This window comes from Otolemur garnettii, unplaced genomic scaffold, assembly GCF_000181295.1.
Source record: "Otolemur garnettii isolate 467f Iridium unplaced genomic scaffold, OtoGar3 scaffold00141, whole genome shotgun sequence".
NCBI classification, from domain to species: Eukaryota; Metazoa; Chordata; class Mammalia; order Primates; family Galagidae; genus Otolemur; species Otolemur garnettii.
The window spans coordinates 4,326,381-4,352,049 of record NW_003852536.1 but is presented as its reverse complement, the minus strand read 5'-3'; the positions used below and the strand labels follow the sequence as shown (position 1 = coordinate 4,352,049).

General features: G+C 35.2%; 1 protein-coding gene across 11 annotated transcripts in view; it reads right to left on the bottom strand.

Annotated features, from left to right (window-relative positions):
• CEP170 (centrosomal protein 170) overlaps window positions 1-25,669 on the bottom strand; it is a 105,491-nt gene that overhangs the window by 49,333 nt on the left and 30,489 nt on the right. For 6 of the 11 annotated variants that reach the window (XM_023518544.1, XM_023518545.1, XM_023518546.1 and 3 more), the window contains exons 7-11: window positions 24,222-24,698; window positions 19,367-19,530; window positions 18,887-19,180; window positions 5,902-6,051; window positions 578-704 (exon numbers count right to left, since the gene is read on the bottom strand). In XM_023518544.1, the coding sequence (XP_023374312.1) occupies window positions 578-704; window positions 5,902-6,051; window positions 18,887-19,180; window positions 19,367-19,530; window positions 24,222-24,698 (1,212 nt within the window). Of the gene's footprint in view, window positions 1-577; window positions 705-5,901; window positions 6,052-18,886; window positions 19,531-24,221; window positions 24,699-25,669 lie in introns of all 11 variants that reach the window. The other 5 variants (XM_023518550.1, XM_023518551.1, XM_023518552.1 and 2 more) reach the window with 3 other exon arrangements.

The window sequence follows — 25,669 nt, the reverse complement described above, 5'->3', positions numbered from 1 at the left end:
CTTAGTCATAGTTTTAAATTTTTATTCATATATGTAATATGTGTAAATTCATAGTCACATATACATGCATCACCTACAATCATTTACTTATCTTCAGTTAGGATTACACTTTAATAATATCTACATCATTAGTTAAAATAAAATACTATCCTAAGATATGAGCAAATCAGAAACAGTAGAAAGACTTTTCATTTATAAGTAAAAATATAAAGTTTAAAAACCAAACTTGAAGAGAACAAAAAACAATCTGCAACTAAAAGGAAAAGTGCCTCAGAATGAACTACTAAATCCTCCATCTGTCCTCAGAAAGTTTCAACTTATGAAGTATACAAAATGTTAAAAAAAAATGTTTTATTACTTGAAATTTTTCCCCAGCTTAAAATCTCTCAAAATACAAAATGTCTGATAAATATCACCTTTGTACATGTTACAAAATCACCTACGGAGTGTGAGCATGTGAATATATTTAACTCTAATTTACTTCTCACTATATAGATTTAGATTGTTTTTTAGCAACTGAAATATGTTCACAAAAACAGAGAGAAGAAGAAAAAAAAGAAAGGAAGAAAGGAAATACCATTCTCTAAAGGAGCTGGTGCAGACAATTCCATTAACCTTTCTTCTTGATCATGTCTTGTATGATTAGCTGCCAAACTAGCCCACTGTGAAACCCAACGTTTGCTTCCAGATGAAGATGTGCCTTCCTGAGGAGAAAAATAAGAGAATGCAATAATGTAGCCTATACAAATCTGACTCTCATGAAAGAAAATGTCATATTAACTTGTCATACACAGGTATAATTAAATCTCACCTTGATATATTTTTATTTAATAAATTTAATTTTATTAAAAATGAAAATTCTCTAGAAAATAAAAATTTTCTCTGGAAAAAAATTACATCACTAAAAATGACACTGTGTAACTCAAATTGCAAGCCAAGGGTTCATACTGAGACTGTAATGACAACTAGGAAATGGAAAGGTTATTTGCACTACTCAAAACACATATTTCATTAAAGGTATCAGATACAGATTTATCAATATCTGATACCTTTAATGAAATATTTGTTTCATTAAATAAGGATGACAGGATAAATACAGATGAAATTGCCTGGCACAGTTACTCATGCCTTCAGGAGGCCAAGGCAGAAAGACTGCATGAGCCCAGAAGTTCAAGGCCATCCTGAACAAGAGAGTGAGAACCTATTTCTACAAAAAATAAAATAATGAGTTGGGCATGGTGGCACATGTCAGGAGTCTCAGCTATAAGGGAGGCTAATATTGAAGGACTGCTTGTGCTCAGGAATTTTACATTGTAGTGAACTATGATCATGCTACTACATTCTACCTTGGATGACAAAAAAAGACCCTGTCCTACCAAAAAAAAAATGTGTATGTATATGATGAACCAAAGATTTCATGCATATTACATACTACATGATTTCAAAATCAGTAGGTTAAAATAGTAAATATAGACAATGACACCACATACAATGAAACCAAAAGATACCTAAGCCTGCTGATTCTCTGAATTCCCTTCCAAGGTTTTGTGGTACCTGACTACATTTCTGAGTACCGAAGGTGATACTAGAGCCATTAGGACCATGCTAAGAATACCCACTAGCATGGGTTCACTGACATACAATTATGTAAAACCATTCTATGAAGAGTGTTCTAATGACTTGTCAGGTAGAAAGCCAGGAACATACTGGGGCTAGATAAATTTTACCAGGCATATGTTGAAAAAGTAGAGAAGAGAAGAAGAAGTCTATTTAAATTCACATTCACTGTAATCCCTCCTAAATTAATAAGGGTATCAAAAGATAGCCTCAGGTAACTTTCACCTGCTTTCAATAAGTAAATTAACACCAGAAAAACAGAAACCAGAAAATTTTCCAAAGGAGAATAAAGAACACTAAAATAGTAATTGCTGTGCCAATATTCAGGAAATAGTAGACAATGAAGAGAAAATGTTAACATTAATCAACAAACATACAGAACTACTTATCTGTTTATAAAAATACTTATATTTCATACAAATGCAACATTTTATTTATGTGATTTTTTACTTATGCCTCACTATTTCTTATTCATATTTAATAATTTGTACATTAAAAATTAGCTCATTTCCCAAGAGGTAGTATATAACATAAATCAAAGAATGAGTTAAGAAATAAAAGGTGATATAAATGATCATCTCTGAGTATTATAAGAAACTCTATATCCAGAAATTTAACAATGTGGAGGAAATGGACCAATACTTGGAATCACACCCTCTCCCTACACTTAACCAAGAAGAAACAGATCTCTTGAACAGACCAATACCAAGAACTGAGATCAAAGAAATAATAAAAAATTTCCTCACAAAAAAAATGCCCTGGTCTGGACAGCTTCAAACCAGAATTATATCAAACCTTCAGAGCAGTGCTCACACCCATGCTGCAGAAATTATTCCAAAAGACTAAGAAGGAAGGAATCTTCTCCAACATGCTCTATGAAGCAAACATCACCCTGATACCAAAATTAGGAAAAGACCCAACTAAAAAGGAGAACTTCAGACCAATTTCAAATGTATATAGATAGATGCAAAAATTCCTAATAAAATCCTAGCCAATATTCATCACAATCAAGTAGGTTTCAACCCAGGGATGCAAGGCTGGTTTAACATATGCAAGTCCATAAATGAAATTCACCATATCAACAGAAGAAAAAACAAGGACCATATGATCCTCTCAATAGACACAGAGAAAGCATTCAAAAAAAATTCAGTATCCTTTTCTAATTAGAACACTAAAGAATACAGGCATAGGTGGCACATTTCTTAAACTGATCAAAGCCATCTATGACAAACCCACAGCTAATATTATACTGAATGGAGTAAAACTAAAGCTTTTCCACTTAGAACAAGAATCTTACAAAGTTCTACTGCTATTCAACATAGTGCTGGAAGTTCTAGCCGATCCAATCAGGCATTAAAGGACATAAAGGCCATCCAAATGGGGGCAGAGGAGGTCAAACTCTTGCTCTTTGCTGATGATATGATCTTATACTTAGAGAACCCCAACTGTTGGAAGTGACCAAAAAATATAGTAATGTCTCGGGATATAGAATCAATGTCCACAAATCAGTAGCCTTTCTATATGCCAGTAACAGCCAAGATGAGAAGCTAATCAATTCCCTTCTTAGTAGTTCCAACTAATTAAATAAATAAATAAACAATGGGGAAAAAAAAGAAGTAACTAGGAATATACCTAACAAAAGAGGTGAAGTATCTCTACAAAGGAAATTCCAAAACCCTAAGAAAAGAAATAGTAGACAACATTAACAAATGGAAGAACATACCATGCTTATAGCTTGGAAGTATATCAACACTTCCAAAATGTCTATACTTCTTGAAGTAATCTATACATTCAATGGAATCCCCATTAAAATACCATTATCATACTTTCAAGATTTGGAAAAAATAATTCTTCATTTTGTATGGAACCATAAAACCCCCCTATGGCCAAGGCAATTCTTAGTAATAAAAACAAACCTGGGGGTATCACCCTACTAGACTTTAAGCTATACTACAAGGTGATAGTGATCAAAACAGTATGGTATTGGCACAAAAATAGAGACACAGACATTTGGAACTGAATAGAAAACTATGAGATAAAACTGACACTTTACAGTCACCTGATTATTTGATAAACCAAACAAAAACATACACTGGGGAAAAGAATCCCTATTCAATAAATTGGTCTAGGAGAATTGAATAACCACATGTCAAAGTCTGAAACTGGACCCCCATCTCTCACCACTTACAAAAATTAATTGAAGATAGATAAAAGATTTAAATCTAAGGCAAGAAACAATAAAAATCCTCAAAAAAATGGTGGGGAAAACACTTGAAGTTATCAGCCTAGGGAAAGATTTTATGAAGAAGACGTCAGTGGCAAATATAACAACAAGAAAAATAAACAAATGGAACCTAATGGAAAAGCTTCTGTACAGCTAAGGAAACAACAACAAAAGCAACCAAAGACAACCTTCAGGATGGGAAAATATATTTGCATATTATAGATCTGACAAAAGCTTGTTAACTAGGATCTACAGAGAACTCAAATTAATGAACAAAAAAAAGAGTAAACAATCCCACATGTCACTGGGCAAGAAACATGAATAGAACCCTCTATAAAGGCAGAAAAATGGCTAACAAACATATGAAACAATGCTCATCATCCCTAATCATCAGAGAAATGCAAATCAAAACCACCCTGAGATATCATCTAACCCAAGGGGGAAGGGCCCACATCAAAGTTTCAAAGCTGCTGTTGTGGATGTGGAGAGAAAGGAACATTTTACATTGCTGGTGGGACTGCAAAACTAATACAACCTTTGGAAGGAAGTATGAAGAATCCTCAAAGAACTCAAAGTAGACCTCCCATTTGATCCTACAATCCCATTACTAGCCATCTACCAAAAGAAAAAAAAATCCTTTTATCATAAGGACATTTGCACTGGACAATCTATTGCAGCTCAATTTACAATTGCAAAAATGTGGAAACAGCCTAAATGTCCACCAACCCAGGAATGGATTAACAAGCTGTGGTATATGTATATCAGGAATACTATTCAGCCACTAAGAAAGATGGAGACTTTATATCTTTTGTGTTAACCTAGATTGAGAAGGAACACATTCTTCTTAATAAGCATCACAAGAATGGAGATGCATAACTTGATGTACTCAATTTGAGTATCAAGGCAGTAGATTAGCTAATACAAGGAAGGGGTGGGGTAGGGGATAGAGGGAGTGGGTAGAGGGGAGGATGGAGGGAGATGGGGGGCCAAGGTGTATGGCACACCTCTTTGGGGGGCAGGATACAAATGTAAGAGGGACTTACAATTAGTGCGACCTAATTCTTTGTACCCTCAGTGAATCCCAAACAATGAAAAAGAAAATAAAAAAATACAAATTCTTTAATGAATCTAAAAAAAAGAAAAAAAAAAGAAAGAAAGGGTGCTAAAGGTTCAAATTCTGGCTCCACAAACTACTAGTTGTAAGACCTGAGCCAAGCTAATTTCTATGTACTTCAATTTCCTTATTTTTAAAATTACACACAGAAAGCTTCCCTTGAATGTTAGTTCTTATTATTTAAGTAACAATTAATGCTTCTGAATTATGTGCATTTCTTACATTACACACACTAATGTGGAATGAAATTCTAGTATTTCAGATAAGGGAAAGAACATTTGTTAAGTGCATAAATCACAGGCAGGTACTATGCTGGGTGCTGTATAGACTTCATTAACTTCTCTGTAATCGGTTTTCTCAAAAACATTTGTACAGATGAGAAAACTGAAGATAAGACACTAACTACAAATGGCAGCTCTGGAATTTATGCTCAGGCCTTTCTAGCTCTACTATCCCAAGTTGACTCTCTAACTATCTTAACCAAGACAACTTTAATTAATTTCACATTATTCTAATCATATCTTGGGCTGTACTGCACTGGCACTTACTGAGGTATATAGTGGTGTCTATCAGGTAGCAACTTGCATAATTTTTCCTGGCATGATATAAAGGTGTTTCAGTTCCAAAAATACTTCCTATAAATTGTAAGTGGTATATGTTTCTTGTTTCATCGCATAATGTAAATTAGAACTGTGAGCATATAGCTCATTAACTGCTTACTGAAATATAGTATTTTCCACCCTCAGAAAATAATCCTAACTTTAAAAAGCTAATAAAAACTAAAATGGAATTACTGCAGAATTATTTTAGGAACAAAAAATTGTGAAACTTGAGTTTTTAGAAGAATTTTACAAGGAGACCTATTAATTACGTAAAATAATCTAAAAATGATAAAAATTTACAATCTACGCATGTAAAAAGTTAAGTACATAGAAGAGATGTATACCTCTGAGTTGTAAAATCCAGGTGTAGTCAGAGGTTTTCTTTCTTCCATTACTACTGCAGCAGAATTAAGAGTCCAATCTTTTATTAGATCTTTATGTTTTTCATTGACAATAGGCCTATTATAGTCCTGATTGTCATCTACTCCAAACACCTACGAGGGAAAGAATTATTTCATAAAGGGAAAATAAAAAGTGTGGGTACCAGATTAATATGTACATACTATTATTAACTTAAATGGCAAATAAAATACTCTAATTTCAGTAGGCAATTTCAAAAATGAGGAAAATCTGCTTAAGAGTAACATTTACTAGGAATGGTGGGATAGAAGAAAATGCCTAGTTGCAACTTATGTAAAAGTAACTCTTTTTTATGTTTAGCAAATGTATTATTTGATTAGATACAGGAAATTTCAAGGCACTGTATTTGATTTGTTAAAAGATTTAATAATGTTGTGAAACAATACAATAATGCAAAGTTAGAGAAAGGTACCTTTTCACTTTGTTTCTTTGTTGTTCTTGAGAAATTATGTTGAGAAACTATAAGCACATGGCTCATTTTATCTGTTCCTTTTCTATCAAATGTTAATGTTTCCATATGAGTTAAATTTATGCATATGATTTCCTAAGGCTCTAAATAACAGACTGTACTGCATGATGTAGCATACAGATAATTCTAAGCTTTATTTGCCTAATGATCACTTGAAGACCTTTGAAATAAAGATTCCCGGGCCTATACACAGATCAACTTTTTAAAAAAGCAGGTTGTCAATGGTCAACTCTTTTGAAAAGTTCTAAATACAGAGACAAACAATCATATGCTTTTTGTTATGAGCAGGACCTGAATCTTACTCATTTCCTGGTATATTATAGGCCCCGGATATTGCTGAATACACTGGAAAAGTTTTAGTCTTATAAAGTTTAACATTCCATTTTATTAGTAAGTCTCTACTTTGTTCCCAATGCTTATTCTTTATAGCTATTGTTTGTGGCTCTGATTGTACAATCAAAAAAATATGCATTTGAGCAATTTGTAAAAAAGGATCTTAAGCCTTCAATTTCTATAGACTATGTAAAACTTTAGTGATAAAACTATTTTCTAGTAAAATTTTTAATTTAATTTATAATGGTATAGGCTATTTGATAAACTCTAAAGTTCATATTTAGTGAAATATACCATCAGATTTTCAAATGCACTAAAACATGTTCACTGGAACATTTTACCACTAAATGGCCTTACCATACAATATTTAATTCAAACATAGTTTTTAAGAATTATGCTTTAGTACTGACAAATTACCTTCCCTTTAAGAACAAATCATACGTTACAAACTTCAAATAAAGTATGAATTTTTGTAATCATGATAGCACTGTGCATAGCAGGGAAAAATTGTTTCTAAATATTAGAATGAATTAAGTTTAACCACAGGAGTAAGAACACCTGAATACACCTCTGTGCTCTACTTTTAATCTCATTAGCCAAGAGAGCAAATTAGAGCTATTCAAGTTATTTGTGCCTGTCTTTAAGAAAATTAAAAATTGGGCCGGTGCCTGTGTCTCAGTGATTAAGGCACCAGCCCCATATACTGAGGGTGGCAGGTTCAAACCCAGCCCCTGCCAAACTGCAACAAAAAATAGCCGGGCCTTGTGGTGGGCGCCTGTAGTCCCAGTTACTCAGGAGGCTGAGACAAGAGAATCGCTTAAGCCCAAGAGTTGGAGGTTGCTGTGAGCCATGTGACGGCACGGCACTCTACTGAGGGCGGCAAAGAAAGACTCTGTCTCTAAAAATAAAAAAGAAAATTAAAAATCATATCTAACTCAAGTCATTGAATTACAAATTTACTAAAGTTTACTTCCTCATTTTTATAATTACTAGAAAAAAATATACCTTAAGTTTGAAATTAGTATGTAAAAAATAACCACATATAATTACTTGCATTTTTCCATCCCTCTGAACTTTAATTTCGAAGTTACCTTACATGATTTTCTGATTGATATTTAATTCTAATACATATTAAAACCATGATTTCCAGCAGTTTCAAATAAAATATAATAAATCTCTCCAAATTACTTCTAACACTATTATATTTTGAAATGATAATAAAACATACACAAAGAATCGATGCTTTGAGGAAAGGGTGCTGAAGTTGTACATAAAGTACTCAGATGAGTTTCGAAAGAGTCCTTTTAAAGCATCAGAAACAGCTACACATGTATTACTAGAGAAATTACAATTATTTATTTTTAAAAAAGTGGTAGGTCTGAAACACTTCTATATAGGAAATGAAGATTTCCCACAAATTTAACATCTAAGTATGTTTGGTAGTGTTGAAAAACTTATGATAGCAATGACTAGAATAGATTGAAATCCCTATCTGTTCATTTCTGTGAACATTTGAGACCACTTTTGAGTGAAAATAAAGAGGATGTAAACAGTTTAGATCTACTTGAAAATTATACTTTTCATATTTAATAACTATACACAATCTGATGTATACTTATAAGCATCACAATCTGATCTCAGAATTTGAGAGCTCCTCAAAGCCAAGACCAAGTTTGCTAGGTTTTCTTATCTTTCCTTCTAGATTCTGTTCATCCATCTGCAAAGCTTTATTTCTATTACCAACTATAAACAGTTGCTTACCTGTCATCCATCTTCCTGGACGGTTCAAAGATATTTCAAATGCAGAATGTTAGCCCTAGGCTCACGCTTCTCTTCCCTTCCCCACTCTGACCAGGTCTCAATCAAAACCCAAATATGACCTAGTACAAAACCTGGCTCTCTCATCTAGCAAGGGATTTCTTTAGGCTAGAAGTCTATGGATAGGGGGAGGGGCTGAAATCAGATACCTGTCTAATTTTTGTACTTCTTTCCTAACAGAACCTTGCACTCCAAGTTTGCTAGTCAGGTCCTAATTCTTCCAGAGAAGGAGCAAAGGAAGGGAGAATGGTATGGGGGAGAGATGGGGAGAAATAATCTTCTTTGTGAACTTGCACTATCAGAGCTCTGGGCATGGCAGAAGTTTAAAGACACCTTATTTGCCTTAGGAGTGGGGAGTGGCTTCCATGTGTTCTCTTGATCCCAGTAGATTACATCTCTATTTGAGGAGTGACCTGTGCCCCCTACCTCACAACCTGTAGGCTAGGGTCAAGGAGATAGCACCTCCCTCCCTGCCCACTCAAATAATCATGAAACATGTTCTCAACCTTTTCTTTTTGAATATAAAGCTATGATATTTGGCATCTCATTTTGGGATTTCACATCTATAGGTTGGTGGCTACTCCCAACAATTTTAATAACCTATTACTGAGATACGGTATTTACTATCCACAGGCTACTGGGCTAGCCACTATAGATGATTAAAAAAAATCTATATGACTTTAGTCCTTGCTCTTGAAAAGGTTAGGCCTAATAAATGAGGTTATAAAAAATAAGAGAATGTCACCTGGAAGAACTCTGTAATTAAAACCAAATTTGTATTTCTAAAAACCTGACTTATTTTAGATTTTAGTTTTAAATTCAAAGAGACTAAAGGTTCTCCAGATAACAAATTAGTATGTCCAATACAGACCAAGCTTAGGAAAAGCCTGACATTGATTTTATTTACTAGCACATCATCATTATTGTCATTATTATTTAAAAGCCCAGTCTGTATTACAAAGCCCAAAGTTTCCAATTCTGAAATTGGAATGGTGGAGATGGGGGAATAGTAGTATATTAAACCAAAGAACACAGAGTCAACACTCATAGAGGTAAATATCCTACCTATTGAATATTTGCAAAGAGAGGTCAAAATTACATTTAGTAACATCAAATACAAGAGGCTTGCTTGTTGTGACATAATGCAGAGACCGTTGTGAAAGGGATGAGGCCATGGGGGGAAAAGTAATACATATAAATATGGTAAAAATGCAGCACAATAATTCAATAGCAATAGACCTTAATAAGTTTAAAAATATCTAAATAAGGGCAGTGCCTGTGGCTCAAAGGAGTAGGGCGCCAGCCCCATATGCCAGAGGTGGTGGGTTCAAACCCAGCACCCGTCAAAAACTGCAAAAAAAATTAAAAAATAAAATTAAATCTAAATCATTTGGACAGCATTCATCTTCCCACATAAATGGGAAACATAATGGTAGATTAAACACCAACCTTTTATAGGCTAATTTTAAAATAACTGAAGAACAGTATTGCATTAATATGTCAATCACAGTAAGGTGTCTAAGTAAAAATGTACTCGTTTCAACCTCAATAACTTGCTCTCAATGAGCAAGGACCCTCTTGGGAAGGAGAGCAGGGTTAGTATCTGGTCAAATCAATAATGGAGTTCCCATGGCCATGAAAATCATTTGATACGTAATTACTTTAAGAGCTATGTAGAATTCTAGCCCTTAGTGTCAAGGAACTAAATCAGGATTTAAGAAGATTTTATTTATAATTTTCCATGAAAATCTAATTTTATTTTTCAAAAGAAAAATCCATTAAAATTTAATTAGATAAGTGATTTTAAATGTATGCAATGATTTTTATAACATTTAAAAAAGTTATTATTATTATTATTTTTTGGCCGGGGCTGGGTTTAAACTCGCCACCTCCGGCATATGGGGCTGGTGCCCTATTCCTTTGAGCCACAGGTGCTGCCCTGATTTTTATAACATTTTTATAGTAAATTTTTAAATTTAAAATTCAGACAATAGTTTTGGAAAGCTTAGAAAGGGTGTGAGGACAGATATTTTATAATTGATCATAGTGTACAAATGTATACATGCATGTTCCCAGCAGCATTATTCCCAGAACAAGGAAATCCACAGAGACAGAAAGTAGATTAGTAGATTAGTGGTCACCAAGTGGCTAGGGGAGGAAGGAATGGGAAATGGCTACTTGACAGAGATGAGATTTCTTTCTGGAGTAATGAAAAGCCCTGGAATTGGTGCTGATGGCTGCATGACACTGTGGAATTACTAAAAGCCAAGGAATTGTTCATGCTAAATGGCTAAAATGGTCATTTTAATGGAATGTGAATTTTACCTCCATTTTTTAAAAAGTCACCATGAGACCCTATCATCTTTTTCTGCACCTCTGTCCGGGTGCTCTCAAATCTTTGTCTTTCCTCTTAATCTATTTTGCGTCCTTGATTCTTCCCCATTCCTTATGAGTCTTACCATCCATAATACTTTCTTTTTCCATCACTTTTCACATCTTTCTCTATTAGCTCCTTCTTCCAATTACAACTGGATCTCATGTAATGTTTCTATGCCCAATTTCTCTCCTTTTACTGGCTCATGTTTTCCTTCCTTTGACCCCTAAAATCTGGCTGTTCATCACTGACCATCTTACCCTTTCCTTCCCAGCCGTATTTTTAAGGTGTGAGCTAGGCATTGCAAGAAGCTCAAAAAATTAGCTTTAGTCTTGTACTAAGTGAGGCACTCTCCCAAAACTTACACCTTTCCTTTGCTTCCAATACAATCTACAGTCTTTCGCAGCTTTCATACTATTACAAAATTAAGCTTGTAAAACATATAAGGTTGTGAACTACACATTTGAACAAGTTCCTTGGGATGAAAACATAAACTAGTTTCAGCATAGTAAAACTTCTCTATGGGGGTTTGATTGGATTTAACCAACCTATAAATTCATTAAAATAAATTAGCTAATATATACTTAATCACACATAAATCCTAACATAAATAAAAAAGCATGTCACAACAGAAGTGAGTTGTATGAAGAAAATAAAACATGGTAATCTGATAAAAGATACAACAGGTGAATGCTGGGGTTCCTTTGAATAGCACAGTTAGAGAAAGCCTTACCAAAACGCATTGTGCGATGATTTTATAAGACTAAAAAGTTATGGAGAGGCATGGAAGTGATGGCTGTATATTATGAATCTATTGAACAACACTGAACTGTATAGTTAAAAATAGCTAAATGGCAAATTTTAGGTTATATATTTTACCACAATAAAAAAATTAAAGGAAAAATGAAGTGCATTATGAGAAGCTAGACATGCCAAAAACACAAGAAAGCGCTTACCCAACTGAAGGCACAGTTAAATGGAAAGCCCTCAGCCAGGAAAATAAATAAGATTTCACACAGTATGAGAAAAAGGAAAAGGAAGGCAAACCTACTAAATGTCTGGCTTCTAAATGAAACACAAGGCAAGGTTTCCCTTGCGAAGCTCTGGGAATTAACATAGGAGAGGTTGAACAGAATCAATCAGAGAGACCACAAATGAATTCTCCTGGTAGAAAAAAAATTTTCTTTAATCACTCAGTGAAAAGAAAAAGTTAAGTCAAAATCAGAATGCTGACTCTGTCATCAAGATCCTCCCTTATTAGCAAGGTTCCTGTTTGATCTCTTGCTCCTTTCTGATTTTATATGTGGATTTGCTGCCCTCCTCTGTGTTTTATTTGGCAGTGTCTACACAGATTCCAACTTTGGTTTATCATGGTTTTCCTGGCTTCAATCTAACCTAAAATCCTGATATGATTATTGGGTTTTGGAATATTACCCCAGGACCCAAGTTCTCCGCCCTAAATTTCTCAGGCTGTGTAATCACTGCTGTAGAATATATTCTTCATCCTATTTTCCAGTCTTTCTATAGTTCTTCTGGTTCTAGAATCTTCTCTAACACCTGTTGCCTTATAGAACCAGCACTGAACTGGCCCTGGAGGGAAAAAAATATGCTAATGATGCTAATGAGAGGCCTACTGGGGTGATACACTGACACAAGGGACAGGGATCAAAACTCAGGACGGGGGGAAAAAAGTATTCAGCAGAGTTGGTCTACGGTATGAAATTTAAAGAAAGAAATCTTTCTTCAAAAAGACAGATCCTCAAGCCCCTATTATTTTTTTCTTGTTCATTTATGTTCAGCTTTTTTTTCTCATTTAACTTAGAAGGCTAGGAAATAGCTCTGACAAGATCTTCCTCTTGCCTTAGTACAGTGGTTCTCAACCTTCCTAACGCTGCGACCCTTTAACACAGTTCCTCATGTTATGGTGACCCCCAACCATAAAATTATTGTCATTGCTACTTTATAACTGTAATTTTGCTACTGTTATGAACTGTAGTGTAAATATCTGATATGCAGGATGGTCTTAGGCGATCTCTGTGAAAGGGCCGTTTGACCCCCAAAGGGGTTGTGACCCACAGGTTGAGAACTGCTGCCTTAGTAGTCCCTGCTTTGATAGAGGAATAGGGAGAAGAAAGTGTACTGTGAGGGGTTCTTGGAGATGGCTGCTTCAGCGAGGTCCTGGGGGAGGGAGGTGGGAGATTATTACTACTATGTGAGATAACTGCCTTCAAGCCAGGCAGTAAACAGCACTTTGTTATAGGGCATATTCACATTAACTCAGACATAAAATTTAAGAGATCTTTGTAAGTATCAGACATTTATGTTAACAATGCAAAAGGTAATTTGGGGACTTGCATAAAATAAGGTTTATCTATTGAGAGATACTGCATAAATATCTGAAGCAAAATGCTATAACCCCATAATTTCGGGGTAAAGGAAGAGGTTATCGCAGTACCTTTTAATTACTACCAGCACAGCACAGAAAAACAAGAAAATGATATTTCAGTTTGGTCATAGCATTAAAGAAATCCTGTTTTTAATCCTATAAAACTTCTCCCAAATTAAAATGCAAATACATGTTTTGCTTATCTTCTTTACACCAAGGAATACAATGTAGTATGGAGAAAAGGCATTCAGTGCGTTATCATACTTCACATCAGAACTTCATGTGGATCGTTGCTTACTTCTTTTAGACTCTGCTTTTGATTCCAAGATGCCATATTCTCTTGGTTTGCTCTTATTCCTGATACTTTTCAGTTTCCTTTGTTCACTCATTCCTTGGTTCACCTATGCTGGTGTGGCTAAGAATTTAATACTTTGTCTCTTCTTACTCTATAAATTATCTCTGGTTGATCTATCTCTTATTTTGTATTCAAATACTGCTATGGTTTGGATGTGAACTGTCCCTGCCAAAACTCACATTGAAGTTTAATTGCCAGTGAGCACTGTTGGGAGGTAGGGCTAGTCGGGGGTGTTTGGGTCACAGGGGTGGATACTCATGAATAAATTAATGTGCCTCTTGGGAGTGTGAGTTCCGGATCCCCTGAAAATGAATTAGTTCCCTCAACAGTGGATTGTGTAAGGCAAGGCTACCCTCGTGTTCTGCCTCCTTGCACATGTCCACGTCCCATTTGACCACTGTCATGTTTGGCCCAACATGTGGCCTTCCTGAGCAGTCCAGATAAACATTCTTGAACTTCCCAGTCTGCAGAATTGTATGCTAAATAAACCTCTTTTCTTTATAATTAACCCAGTCTCAGGTACAGCAACACAAAACAGCCTAAGACAACTACCCTCTATCCTCAAGTAATTCTCAAATTTGTATTTTCATTTTTGACCTCTTACTACCCTGCTTAAAACTTTTTAATGATTTCTAATTGCCTTTAATATTAAAAAATCTAAAGTCCTTAGTATGACACACAAGGAACTTCAGTATCTAGTCTAATTTCTTCTCTCCAAAAGTCACTGTGGTCCTTTGAACAAGTTCTGCTTGCCCTGTGTTTTTGAATAGGTTGTTCCATATTTTCTGAAAACTCTACCTACCATGCCTGCTATGGAATTAATTACATACATTTAAAAATCAGCTCAGTTGGCAATTAAATTCAGTATCTACTGAGGACACTTTATATGCTGGCACTAGGATCCTGCAGTCAGAGTGTACATTTATGTGTATGTCTCTCCGTGGGGAGTAGAAAGGCAAATATGGAGACAAGGAACTAGTAGTGAAGTAGTGATAATACTTACAATTAAAATGAAACATGTTGATGACAGTGACAAGGGCAGCCTCTGCAGATTACACGGCTAGAAACTCTAAGGCAGGCATGTTCTCTGAGGAAGACTGCTGATCTCCTCTTGGAAGCTGCTGGTAACTTGCAACCACTCATGTCTATCAGAGCATTCGACATGCTAATTTTAATCTATTCTTTTTCATCTGTACACGTCTACCCTACCACACACTCATTTCTTGAGGGGAAGAATTCAGTTTCATTTGAATTGTCCTCTCCTAACATGAAGGCTAGCACATAGCTGATGGTAAATAGTGAACAGGTGAAATAAACCAGCTCTCAAATGATGAGGCGAAAAAGAAAAGAGTAAGCCACATGAAAATTTTCAAGGCCAAAGAATATTTAAATTCAGAAAGACAACAGCTGACGGCCTTAACTTCCATCCTGTACATCCAAACTCCAAAAGGGAGGAATCGGACGACACAGCTCATCCGAGCAATTTAGTATGATGCCTGTATCTACTCCATCCTCCCAAAGTGCTTCTGATGCCTTCATTCTGGCTATTCTTTGTTATTTCATTTTCTTCAGATATTTGATTCTTGGGTCCCTGATTTTGTTTCCCTGGAGCCTGACTTTAATTAGCCTGAGTTTGGTTTCCAACTTTAACTACTGCCAATGGAATCACAGGTCTTTTTCTTCCGCAGTCACAAGATAATATAGTGACCATAGTTTTCCCTGCAGTACGTGCTCAGCTTTGTTTTCTTAGAATGACTCTGAATCATTTATGCAGTCACATGCTGCCATTACTTCTCTTAAATAAATCTTGTATCTAAAATCTTGGATTTCTCCATCTGTAGTATGAACCATATAATTTGCTGCCAATACTGACGCTCTCTTTGAGAATGAAAAAAGGATGCTGATCATAATTATAGGCAACCGGTATATACCAGTTTTTGTGGTCACTTTCTTCATCCAGCAGTTTCCTGAAGAGTCTCAGCTGCAGCCAGGACTTCTTTCTGGGCTTTCTGCTCCTCTAGCAGGGCAGGCTCCTTACAGTAGTGTAACTTCCACTTTGGCAAATCCATCTGACCCTTTCAGTGCTGAGAGAACTTTCCAGGATTTTGTCAGTACTTGTGTAGGGATTCTTCTGTTACTTATAGTAGTAATAAACAGAGCTAATATTTATAAAGCTCTTATAATAAGACAGGTATTTTATGTATCTTACTTAATTCTTTTTATAGAATTCAATACATTCTGGTGAAATTCCTTTCATTTTAGAGGTAAAAGAAACTTAGGCTTGAAGAGACTGAATTTACTAAAGGGCATACATTAGTATATGAAGACTTTATGCTTAATCCTAGATTTGGCTGCCTGTAAGTGTCCATGTTCTTAAGTATTTTAATATACAAAAATCTCTCCCTGTAAAATAATAGTATAATGGAAAAAATGAATCATTACGATTGAAATCTCTAATGTTCTTTAAGCCCTAAAGTTCCTATTAACAACTGTAGTTGCTATTTTCTAGACAAATTGGTCTTTAAAAATCTGGAGTTTTCCAGGTGGTGCCTATGGCTCAGTGAGTAGGGTGCCGGCCCCATATACCAAGGTGGTGTGTTCAAACTTGGCCCTGGCCAAACTGCAACAAAAAAATAGCTGGGCATTGTGGCAGGCGCCTGTAGTCCCAGCTACTCGGGAGGCCTAGGCAAGAGAATCACCTAAGCCCAAGAGCTGGAGGTTGCTATGAGCTGTGACGCCACAGTACTCTACTGAGGGCGACAAAGTAACACTCTATATCTAAAAAGGAACAAAGAAAGAAAGAAAGAAATTGGAGTTTTCCTCACATTAACCATAAATAAATAAATAAAAGTTTGGATTTTTTCATCTCAATGGTAATCTTGATTAATGTACGCTTAGAAATCATTTATGTATAACAACGTAGTAACTGGTTATACAAGTATATACCATAGAATATACTCCAAAATAAAAATTAATATGAAATTAAAAGTCAACATAAGTTTTAATATTTTCCCCACATTATCAGAAGGATTTGGGGGCTTTTAATTTTTTTTGGAGTTCAAAATTACTATTTTTTAAAATTTCAAAATAATATGAAGGTACAAATTTTTAGATTACATTGTTCTCACTTCCAGGGTGAAGTTCCAGTTATAAAAGAGCCCCTCACCCACCCAGGGGGCATGTTATACACCCTCACAATGTGCACATTAAGTGAGATCTTGCCTCATGCCCTCCCTCCTTCTGCCGATTACCCTCCCCCAATATTAGTGTTTTATTGTTTATATGAGTAATTATTTTTATATTGATTTCATATAAGTATGGAGTACACTGGATATTTACTTTTCCATTCTTGAGATACTTTACGAAGAAGAATGTGTTTCAACTCCATCCAGGTAAATGTAAAAGATGAAATGTCTCCATTTTTTTCAATGGCTGAATAGTATTCCATGGTAGACATATACCATAATTTGTTGATTCACTCACGAGTTAATGGGCATTTGGGTTGCTTCCATGACTTGGCAATTACACTTTTTTACATTTTTGTTGACACATACTATTTATACATTATTTATGGGATACACGTGATGTTTTGTTACATGCATAGAGGACGTGCAATGATCAATTCAGGGTATTTAGAGTATCTGTCACCTCAAATATTTATTATTTCTATGTGCTGGGAAGATTTAGTCCTCTATTCTAGCTGTTGTGTAATATACAATAAATGTTAAGTATATCACCCTGCTCTGCTATCAGACACTGGAACTTATTCTTTCTACCTAACTGTATGTTTTACCCATTAACCAACCTCTCTACATCTTCTCTCCCATATATACCCCTTTCCCATGCTCCAGGGGTCTTGTTTTTAATGAAGATTCTGATTCAGAATGTTTAGAATGGGCCTGAGAGTCTATTTTTAACAAGTTCCCAAGTGATGTTAATGCTGCTCACGATGGCATTAAAAATTTAAATAAGAGATTGATAGTTAGGCTCAGTGCCCATAGCACAGTTGTTACGGCATTGGCCACACGCACCAAGGCTGGCAGGTTCGAACCTGGCCTGGGCCTGCTAAACAACAACAACTGCAACAAAAAAAGAAATAGCAGGCATTGTGGTGGGTGCCTGTGGTCCCAGCTACTTGGGAGGCTGAGGCAAGAGACTCGCTTAAGCCCAAGACTTTGAGGTTGCAGTGAGCTGTGATGCCATAGCACTCTACCGAAGGTGACATAGTGAGACTTTATCTCAAAAAAAAGAAAAAGAGACTGATAGTTAGGCAAACTTATGCTGCTATTTTCTAGGATGTCAAATAAATAGCTAATTTTAAAGTAAACTTTCCATTACTGTGGGCAAAATTGAAAAAAAAAAACTACCTTTTAAATCATATAACTATCATTAGACATACTAATCAATAACATCAAAAAACATTTAGAATGCAGATAATCATCATAACTAGGCATATACTTGGCTAAACTGACAGTATCTTTAAAAAACTGATTTTGTTTTTATACATTTCTTTTCTATCACCTAAGAGAGCAGTGAATAGAAATAAGGACAAAAAACAAAATTAACTAAAACGTGTTTTCTTATGTTGCCAACATGAAATCAGTAGATAGGGACCCTATGGTTAACTAAAATTTAGTGTTGGCTTACATTTATATTTATGTCAACAGAGTTATAACAATTTTTTTATATAAATACAAACCAAGAATGTCCAAAGTATACTATTTTTAAAACCTATTTTCCAATTCACACAAGGTCCAAACAACTGAAATATATACGATTTACATATGAAATGCAGGCAAATTCAGATGTAAGCAAAATGAAATCAGAAAGTATTTTGGCCTTATGTTTAGTCTCTGTGGTTCCCTAACAAATTTCTAAAGTTCTAGACAGGCACAGTGGCTCACGCCTATAATCCTAGCACTCTGAAAGTTGAGGTGGTAGGACTGCTTAGCACAGGAGTTTCATACCAGCCTGAGCAAAGCAAGATCCTGTCTCTACTAAAAATAGAAAAAAAAGCGACAGAGACCCTGTCTCAAGACAAACAAACAACCAAAAACCCCTCTGAATGTCCAATACCACTGACAGCATGAGAATATCTCATGTTGACTCTGCAATAATTTCCAACAAATATACCACAGAACAGCTAACATCATACTCAAATCGCAATTATTTACCTTGTCAATCATTTTTCTTGCTTCCACTTCCTCACTGTTGGGATTCTCTAACTCAATGGTATAAGTACCCTTGTCACTTTGGTCATCATCATTATCCTTTTCAGAAGCAGCAGAAGTTGCTTGATTTTTTAACATTTTATCCATCTCCTGGCTTGGTCTGTGCCCAAGACTCCCTGAACTTCTTAATAATGCAGTTTGTAGGAAGGGTATTGACACCGATGGCTCCTCTGATTTCTGTTTTAACAATTTCCCATGTGGAACACCATGCCCCCCTCTGTGATGCGTGGAGCTAGTCTGTAAAGACAAAGAAACCACTTTGGCATCTGTTGTTGGAGACTTTGTTTTCTCAAGTTTTGTATGTGTGGTTGAATGTGTAGTATCCTGACACAAGATTTCCACATTTTGAGAAAAAGAATATGACCTTCTTTTTCTGGGATTGTCTTCATCAAAGAATGCAATCATAAAAGCAGTTTGACTTACAACAGCCTGGTCTTGATGCTTTTCAGTAGCCTGGACCTTCTGTAGCCTTTTCTGTTCTGAATGGTGACGCCGTAAGTGTTCCTCAAGAGCTGCACGTTTGCTACAGCGCCTGTGAGCCCCAGCATTTTCTGAATCACTTTGGGTACCATCATCATGTTTATTTCCTGGACACAAAAAAGAAACCACACAATGGAGAAGAAAAAAATCCCACGTAGCAAATCAGAAGCACATACAAAAGTGCTATTTATTTTGCCACCCTCCCCCTTTTCAATCCAAAGTCATATGTTCTGTTCAGTAACAGGCTCTGCAAACTTCCCTCAATTGCAATGGTTACATTCAAATTTTATCAGCTAACAATGAGGTCCTTTATAAACAACTGAATATAACTGCCTTTCTTTCTCTAAATTTAAAATTTATATTGGATTGGACTCATCAATACCTTAACAGATAAGTAATGCTTGATCATCTATGATAGTTTATAATCATAACATCAATAAACATTAATTCTGCCTTCAAATCTTAAAATTTACTTAACAATCAAAATTTGACTCTAGCATTATAGACAAAGAAACACAAGAAAAGGGTAATAAAGAAATGCTTACTGTTACAAAGAAAAAGAAAACATAAATAGCACAGAAATCTGATGAATCTTAACTTTCACTGATGTTCAGCACTTTCAAAAGTTTAGCTTACCACTCCTTTTTAATAAAATGATTCAAATTTGTAGTTCCCACTAATTACTACACAGTATTTCCAAATGTCTTTCTAGCTATTAGAGTTTTTGGAAATTGCATTTGTGCTCTAAATTTCAGCAACTTCAAAGAGTTAAAGTGTGCTAAAAGCTCTATGAAGCAAAACAGCCTGCAAAATTCCTGCATAAATCTAGGCACCAACTGGGAATAGCATGGTGCTAAGTATAACCAGATGTCTCCTCCATAACGCATATAGAGTCAAATTAAAATATACGTGAATTTTGAAAAATTAGCTAATTTTTCACTAATGATTTTTCTACACTAGAGCAAGTTAAAACCACTAAGTTGTTACCCTTCACAGATAAGGATTAGATATGAAACTACAACAATGTAGTTTAAAATTTAAACTGATTTAAAATTCTTATTACCTAGTTAACAAGTACTTAAGAAGAAATCATCAAATGATGATTACATTATTATAAAGCACAAAACTACAGGAAAGTCAAGATTTATTCCATACATGTTTCATTTTTTTTTTTTCCCCAGTGTTTGGCCGGGGCTGGGTTTGAACCCACCACCTCTGGCATATGGGGCCGGTGCCCTACTGCTTGAGTCACAGGCGCCGCCCTCTATACATGTTTCAGATGCAATCACAAATCAGGGCTTTAGGTCAACCAGGCACATTCCAATGCTTCTTGGACTAAATCTAATTTTTAAATTTCCTGGACTACAAATTTTTATGTGAACACCTGCTGAATAATGTGGTACTAAACAAGATAATTATCAGAAATTAAAGATTTGGGAGGTGGGAGGAGCAAAGGATATATGTGTGTGGGAAAAAGTTGAGTTTGCTCATATATTTATTCATAATGAATTTAGAGGTCACCAACTGGTGCTAATGATTTAACATAAAACAACTGGCTACAAAAAATGTGATATACACACATGCCAGGTGTGGTATACACACACACCAGGTATGATGACTCATGCCTATAAACCTAGCACTCTGGGACGCCAAAGTGGGAAGACTGCTTGAACTCAGGAGTTCAACACCAGCCTGGGCAAGAGTGAGACCCCGTCTCTACTAAAAATAGAAAAAGTGGAAGGGTATAGTGGTGCACACCTATAGTACCAGCTCCTCAGGAGGTTGAGGCAAAATGATTGCTCAAGCCCAAGAGTTTGAGGTTGCTGTGAGCTATGATGCCACAGCACTCTACCCAAGGCAATAGAGTAAGACTCTGTCTTAAAAAAATAATAATAAAAAAGAAAGAAAAAAGTAGTACATAAAAGAAATGGGAAGGTTCAGAAGAGAGAATCACAGAACACATAGAAAAGGGTGGTGTTTTGGAAAAGTAGTAAGTAAGGGAAACAAAGGGAGTGAATAAGACTATAATGAAGGGGTCTCGAATTATTCCCATCAAAATGACAGTAATCATACTATAAAAATCAGATATGAGACAAATCTGCAGTTCTTTCTTCAAATTACTGACTGTTCATAATGCAATCTGAAAAGATAAAAACCAGGGCTTAAGTAATGGAATCCTTGCCTCAGGTAGATAAGCTAAGAATCATGGACAGCAGATGAAGGCAACACTCAAACAAAACCACTACTTTAAACATAAAATTCGTTAAAACATTACATTTAACAACCTATTTCATCATAGTATGGGCTTTACAGATTTTATAGTTTGTAAAAGATGGAAATATCTAAACTCTAGTACTTCTTGCATAATAAGAAAAAATAACCCATATCAGACACTCAAAAAATTGAATGAAAACAGTACCTTTACAGAATTTAATTTCTTGCTCCAATATATAAAATTTGGCTCTTAGTGTCAGACCCTTTCAAGCATTTTTCTTATAACTTATAGTTGAAAACTTCTCTTAGAGATTTGTCATTCTCTTTTCCAGAAAATTATGTATCTTTTTTTCATTTCTCATTGTCACACAAGGAGAGACAATTGATCACAGCTGTAATTTTCTGTTTCTGCTTAACCAAAGGTAACTAGGGAACTCCTCACTAGGTTTCTTTCTTTCCCTTTTGCCCAGTATTAAGCGTGCCTATATGCTGAAGTTCTTTTACTACTCTTTAGGATAGGTCAGTGGCTGTGGCCAAAGAAGCTGCAACTCTCCCAAAGGGTGAAAGTGTATGGGCTTTGTGAACATTATTTTCCTCACTGTCCCAAAGCGCGTGCACTTTACTCTTGTAGGAGCAAGGTTTTTTTGTTTTTGATTTTGTTTTGCCTACTTACATTTTTGACTAATCTAAACATTGTAGAAAGTCTCATTTTTGTGAATTATTACTAATTGCCATAATTACATTTATTTAGCATCTGGGTACATACTTTTGATATACTAAATTGTGGAAAATTGTTATCCAATGAGGGCAGCCAACTTCTGAAGAAAGTCAATGTCATTTGTAAGTATGTCTAGAGAAATAACATGAATCTATCTTGGATCAAAAATGAATTATATTCACAAAAACATTTCTTGGATGGCTTCCGAAAGGGTCTAAAGGAAAATCTAAAAGAAGGGTTTTCAGCAATGGCACTGTACTGAAATATACCTCTTCCAATAAATCAACTTTGAAGGACAATGGTCATTTAATTATATAACTGCTGATACAATTTTTAAATATCTAATCACTAATGTATAGATATAATGATGTGAACATTAATGCCTCTGTTTGGAATTAGGGTCACAAATGAGCCTTGTTCAAGAGCAGAGAATACCTTAAAATGATGGCTTAAACACTAACAGTTAATACAGAAAATAGTTATAATGATTAAAAGGAGTTATAATATAAAAGGGTATATTAAAGGTATTTTAAAAGGGCATCTTTTAAAAGGATTTTTTAGCTCATTATTATTTATTTATTAAGGGTAGTTTTTAAAAGACTAAGTTATTTCTAAATTTTCAAGGATCATGCTCCCTGCAAAATTACACACTAGTATTATTTATCCAATTCATACAAAGGGTCAGTTAACCAATGGGTGGCTCCTATTTGTGAGCATTAACCTATACATACATATATAGTAAGTGCTGATAATTACATAATTAAATATTGTGACAGGCCCCAGTAAAGAATTAAGTAATCACATCATCTCACTATCCTGAAATGTCTTAGAAGCAAATCAGAAACAGGTATGAATATTACTTCTTCACTACTTGATCAGAATGTCAGGGCATAAGCTACAGGTTAAGTCAGAGTCAGTCATCACAGAGAAGTCGTTCACTGTTTATTCAGTTTACTTAGAACCTACTACATGTTCAAGTACTAAATGAAGTGTCAGGTAAGTAACATATGGTCTCTGACCTCAAAGAGCATTTTTTAAAAAGCCCATTAACTTTTAATAAAGAATGATCAGATTAACACGCAACTGCAATTGGCTCAGTATCATTTTCCTTATAGATACTTTGTTAAATAAAAATAGGACTAAAAGAAATCTGTATTCAATCAATTCTAAAGTCAATTTAATTGACAAAACCAATGAGAAAAAAATTGATCAGCTGATACTTTAAGGTATAGGCATGAAGACTATATTAGTTTTGGCAGAGTGATATACTAATAAAGTACATATAAGAACTATTTCACAAATGAGCACTCACCTGTGAGTTTTGTAAAGTCTTAACATTGAAAAACTTTTTAATTTTAAAATCTATTTTATTAATAGATTTCTAGTAAATGCTTCTAAACCAAAAATCTTTGTTTTATGAGGAACCACTGAGAACAGTTTGAAACACTCGATCAATAATGTTACCATATTACCCAAATAAAACTTCTAGCCCATACCAATTGGCCTGATTTTCCTTCAAAATCTAGATATTGACATGTGAATTGAATATATCTTTCCCTTAAATCAAGAAAATAATGGGAATTATCTTCTAGGAAATTCCACTAGTGGCTCGAACAAATTTTATATTTCCATATGAAAAAGAAACATTTAATGGCATAAATATAAATTCTTAAAACCAATCTGGATTTGGCAAGAAAATGAACAAAGACTATTTTAAGTAAGTTGGACAGTGTTGGGTGGTTTGCTTTTGAGCTTTAAAATTAAAGCAGATTTTTTTTACCATATAATTATTTAACAGAAGTAGGGTAACTGTAGACTGTTCTTTATCACAAAATAGGAAGTTCTGAAATGATCAATTCACTTTACCTTTCAACCTTTTCAAGTACACCGGAACATCACTTTTAATACTTTTGGAATCTTCTTCTGTTCTTTCCCATACCATTTGAGGAGGGTTGTTTTGCGCTAGCCAGTCGGCTACTTTGTTTTCTGGTGCCATCATGCCTGTTTGAATTCCAGGCAAGTCTTGAGTGCCAGGAGAAGACTTCTTTGACTTGTGGCGCTGATCAGAAGTAAATTTTGTCACATGGTCTTTAATAGTTACCTTCCCTGGGGTACTGTCATCAAATTCAATGGTAAATGAAGCATGCCCTGCACCTGCTGTATGGGAACTTGGTGTGTCTTTTGTCGGGATTTCATGAATAGTACTCTCTGTTATTTGTGATGGTTGCTGAAATTCTTTTGTAGGGATTTCAAAATAACTTGGTTCCCTACAGAAAGGAAAAAGTGCTTCTTCATTTGCAGCTGCAGATTGTTCCTCAACTTGCTTGGCATCTATGTTGCACCCTAATGAGAAAAATAAGAGAAAATTCAAAATATTTGGGAGCTTCCGGCATTTGATGGCAACTGGTAACAGCCACTTGTATTATTCCATGAGAATCAGAAGGCAGGTCAGTCTGGATGAGAACAATGGCATTTATATCACAGAACAAACATCACAGAAAAAAATAATCCTGATCATCAACATGCCGTTCAGTTACCAACAGGAATCCCAAGATAAGCAGCCACAATGGCAAAGGACTGCCAAGCAGTGAAGAGAAGGATCCTGCATGGCTAGGTCCACCTGGGATCTAGAAATCACCAAGGTTCAAAAGACTTGAAATCAAATACAGATGGCTATGCACATTCATTGTATATACATAGAGTGACAGAAGAAGCATGGATTTCCTTATCAAGTCACCAAGATGAAATATCTATGAACACATTCAGTGCTCCAAAGGAGAAAATGCACTCAAATGTGGATACAAACATGCAGTAAATATGTAAGTGATGTTCTGGAAGTAGTAATTCCACTTACTATTCCTCATTACGTTTGGACACATGAAGAATGACAAAAATAACATTGCTAATGTGTGGTTCTTGAAAGAAGACAGACACATTTTATTAAAACTAAAATGCTATAATCTTAGCATTCTGGGAGGCTAAAGTGGGAGGATCACTTGAGCTCAGGAGTTCAAGACCAGCCTAAGAGCGAAACCTTGTCTCTACTAAATATAGAAAAAAAAAAAGTCAGCATCCAACTTTGAAAAAGCAGCAGGTACCCATAGTGCCAGCTACTCCAGAAGCTGAGGCAGGAGGATCACTTGAGACCAGGAGCTTGGGGGTGCTATGAGTGAGGCTGGCACACGGTACTCTAGCCTAGTCAAAGACTTTAGACTGTCTCAAAAATAAATGAAAAAATAAAGATAAAATATATGTGGTTTACTTGAAGCATGGCAGTATAAAGGAAATATGGTAAAAAAAAGACAATTCAGTTG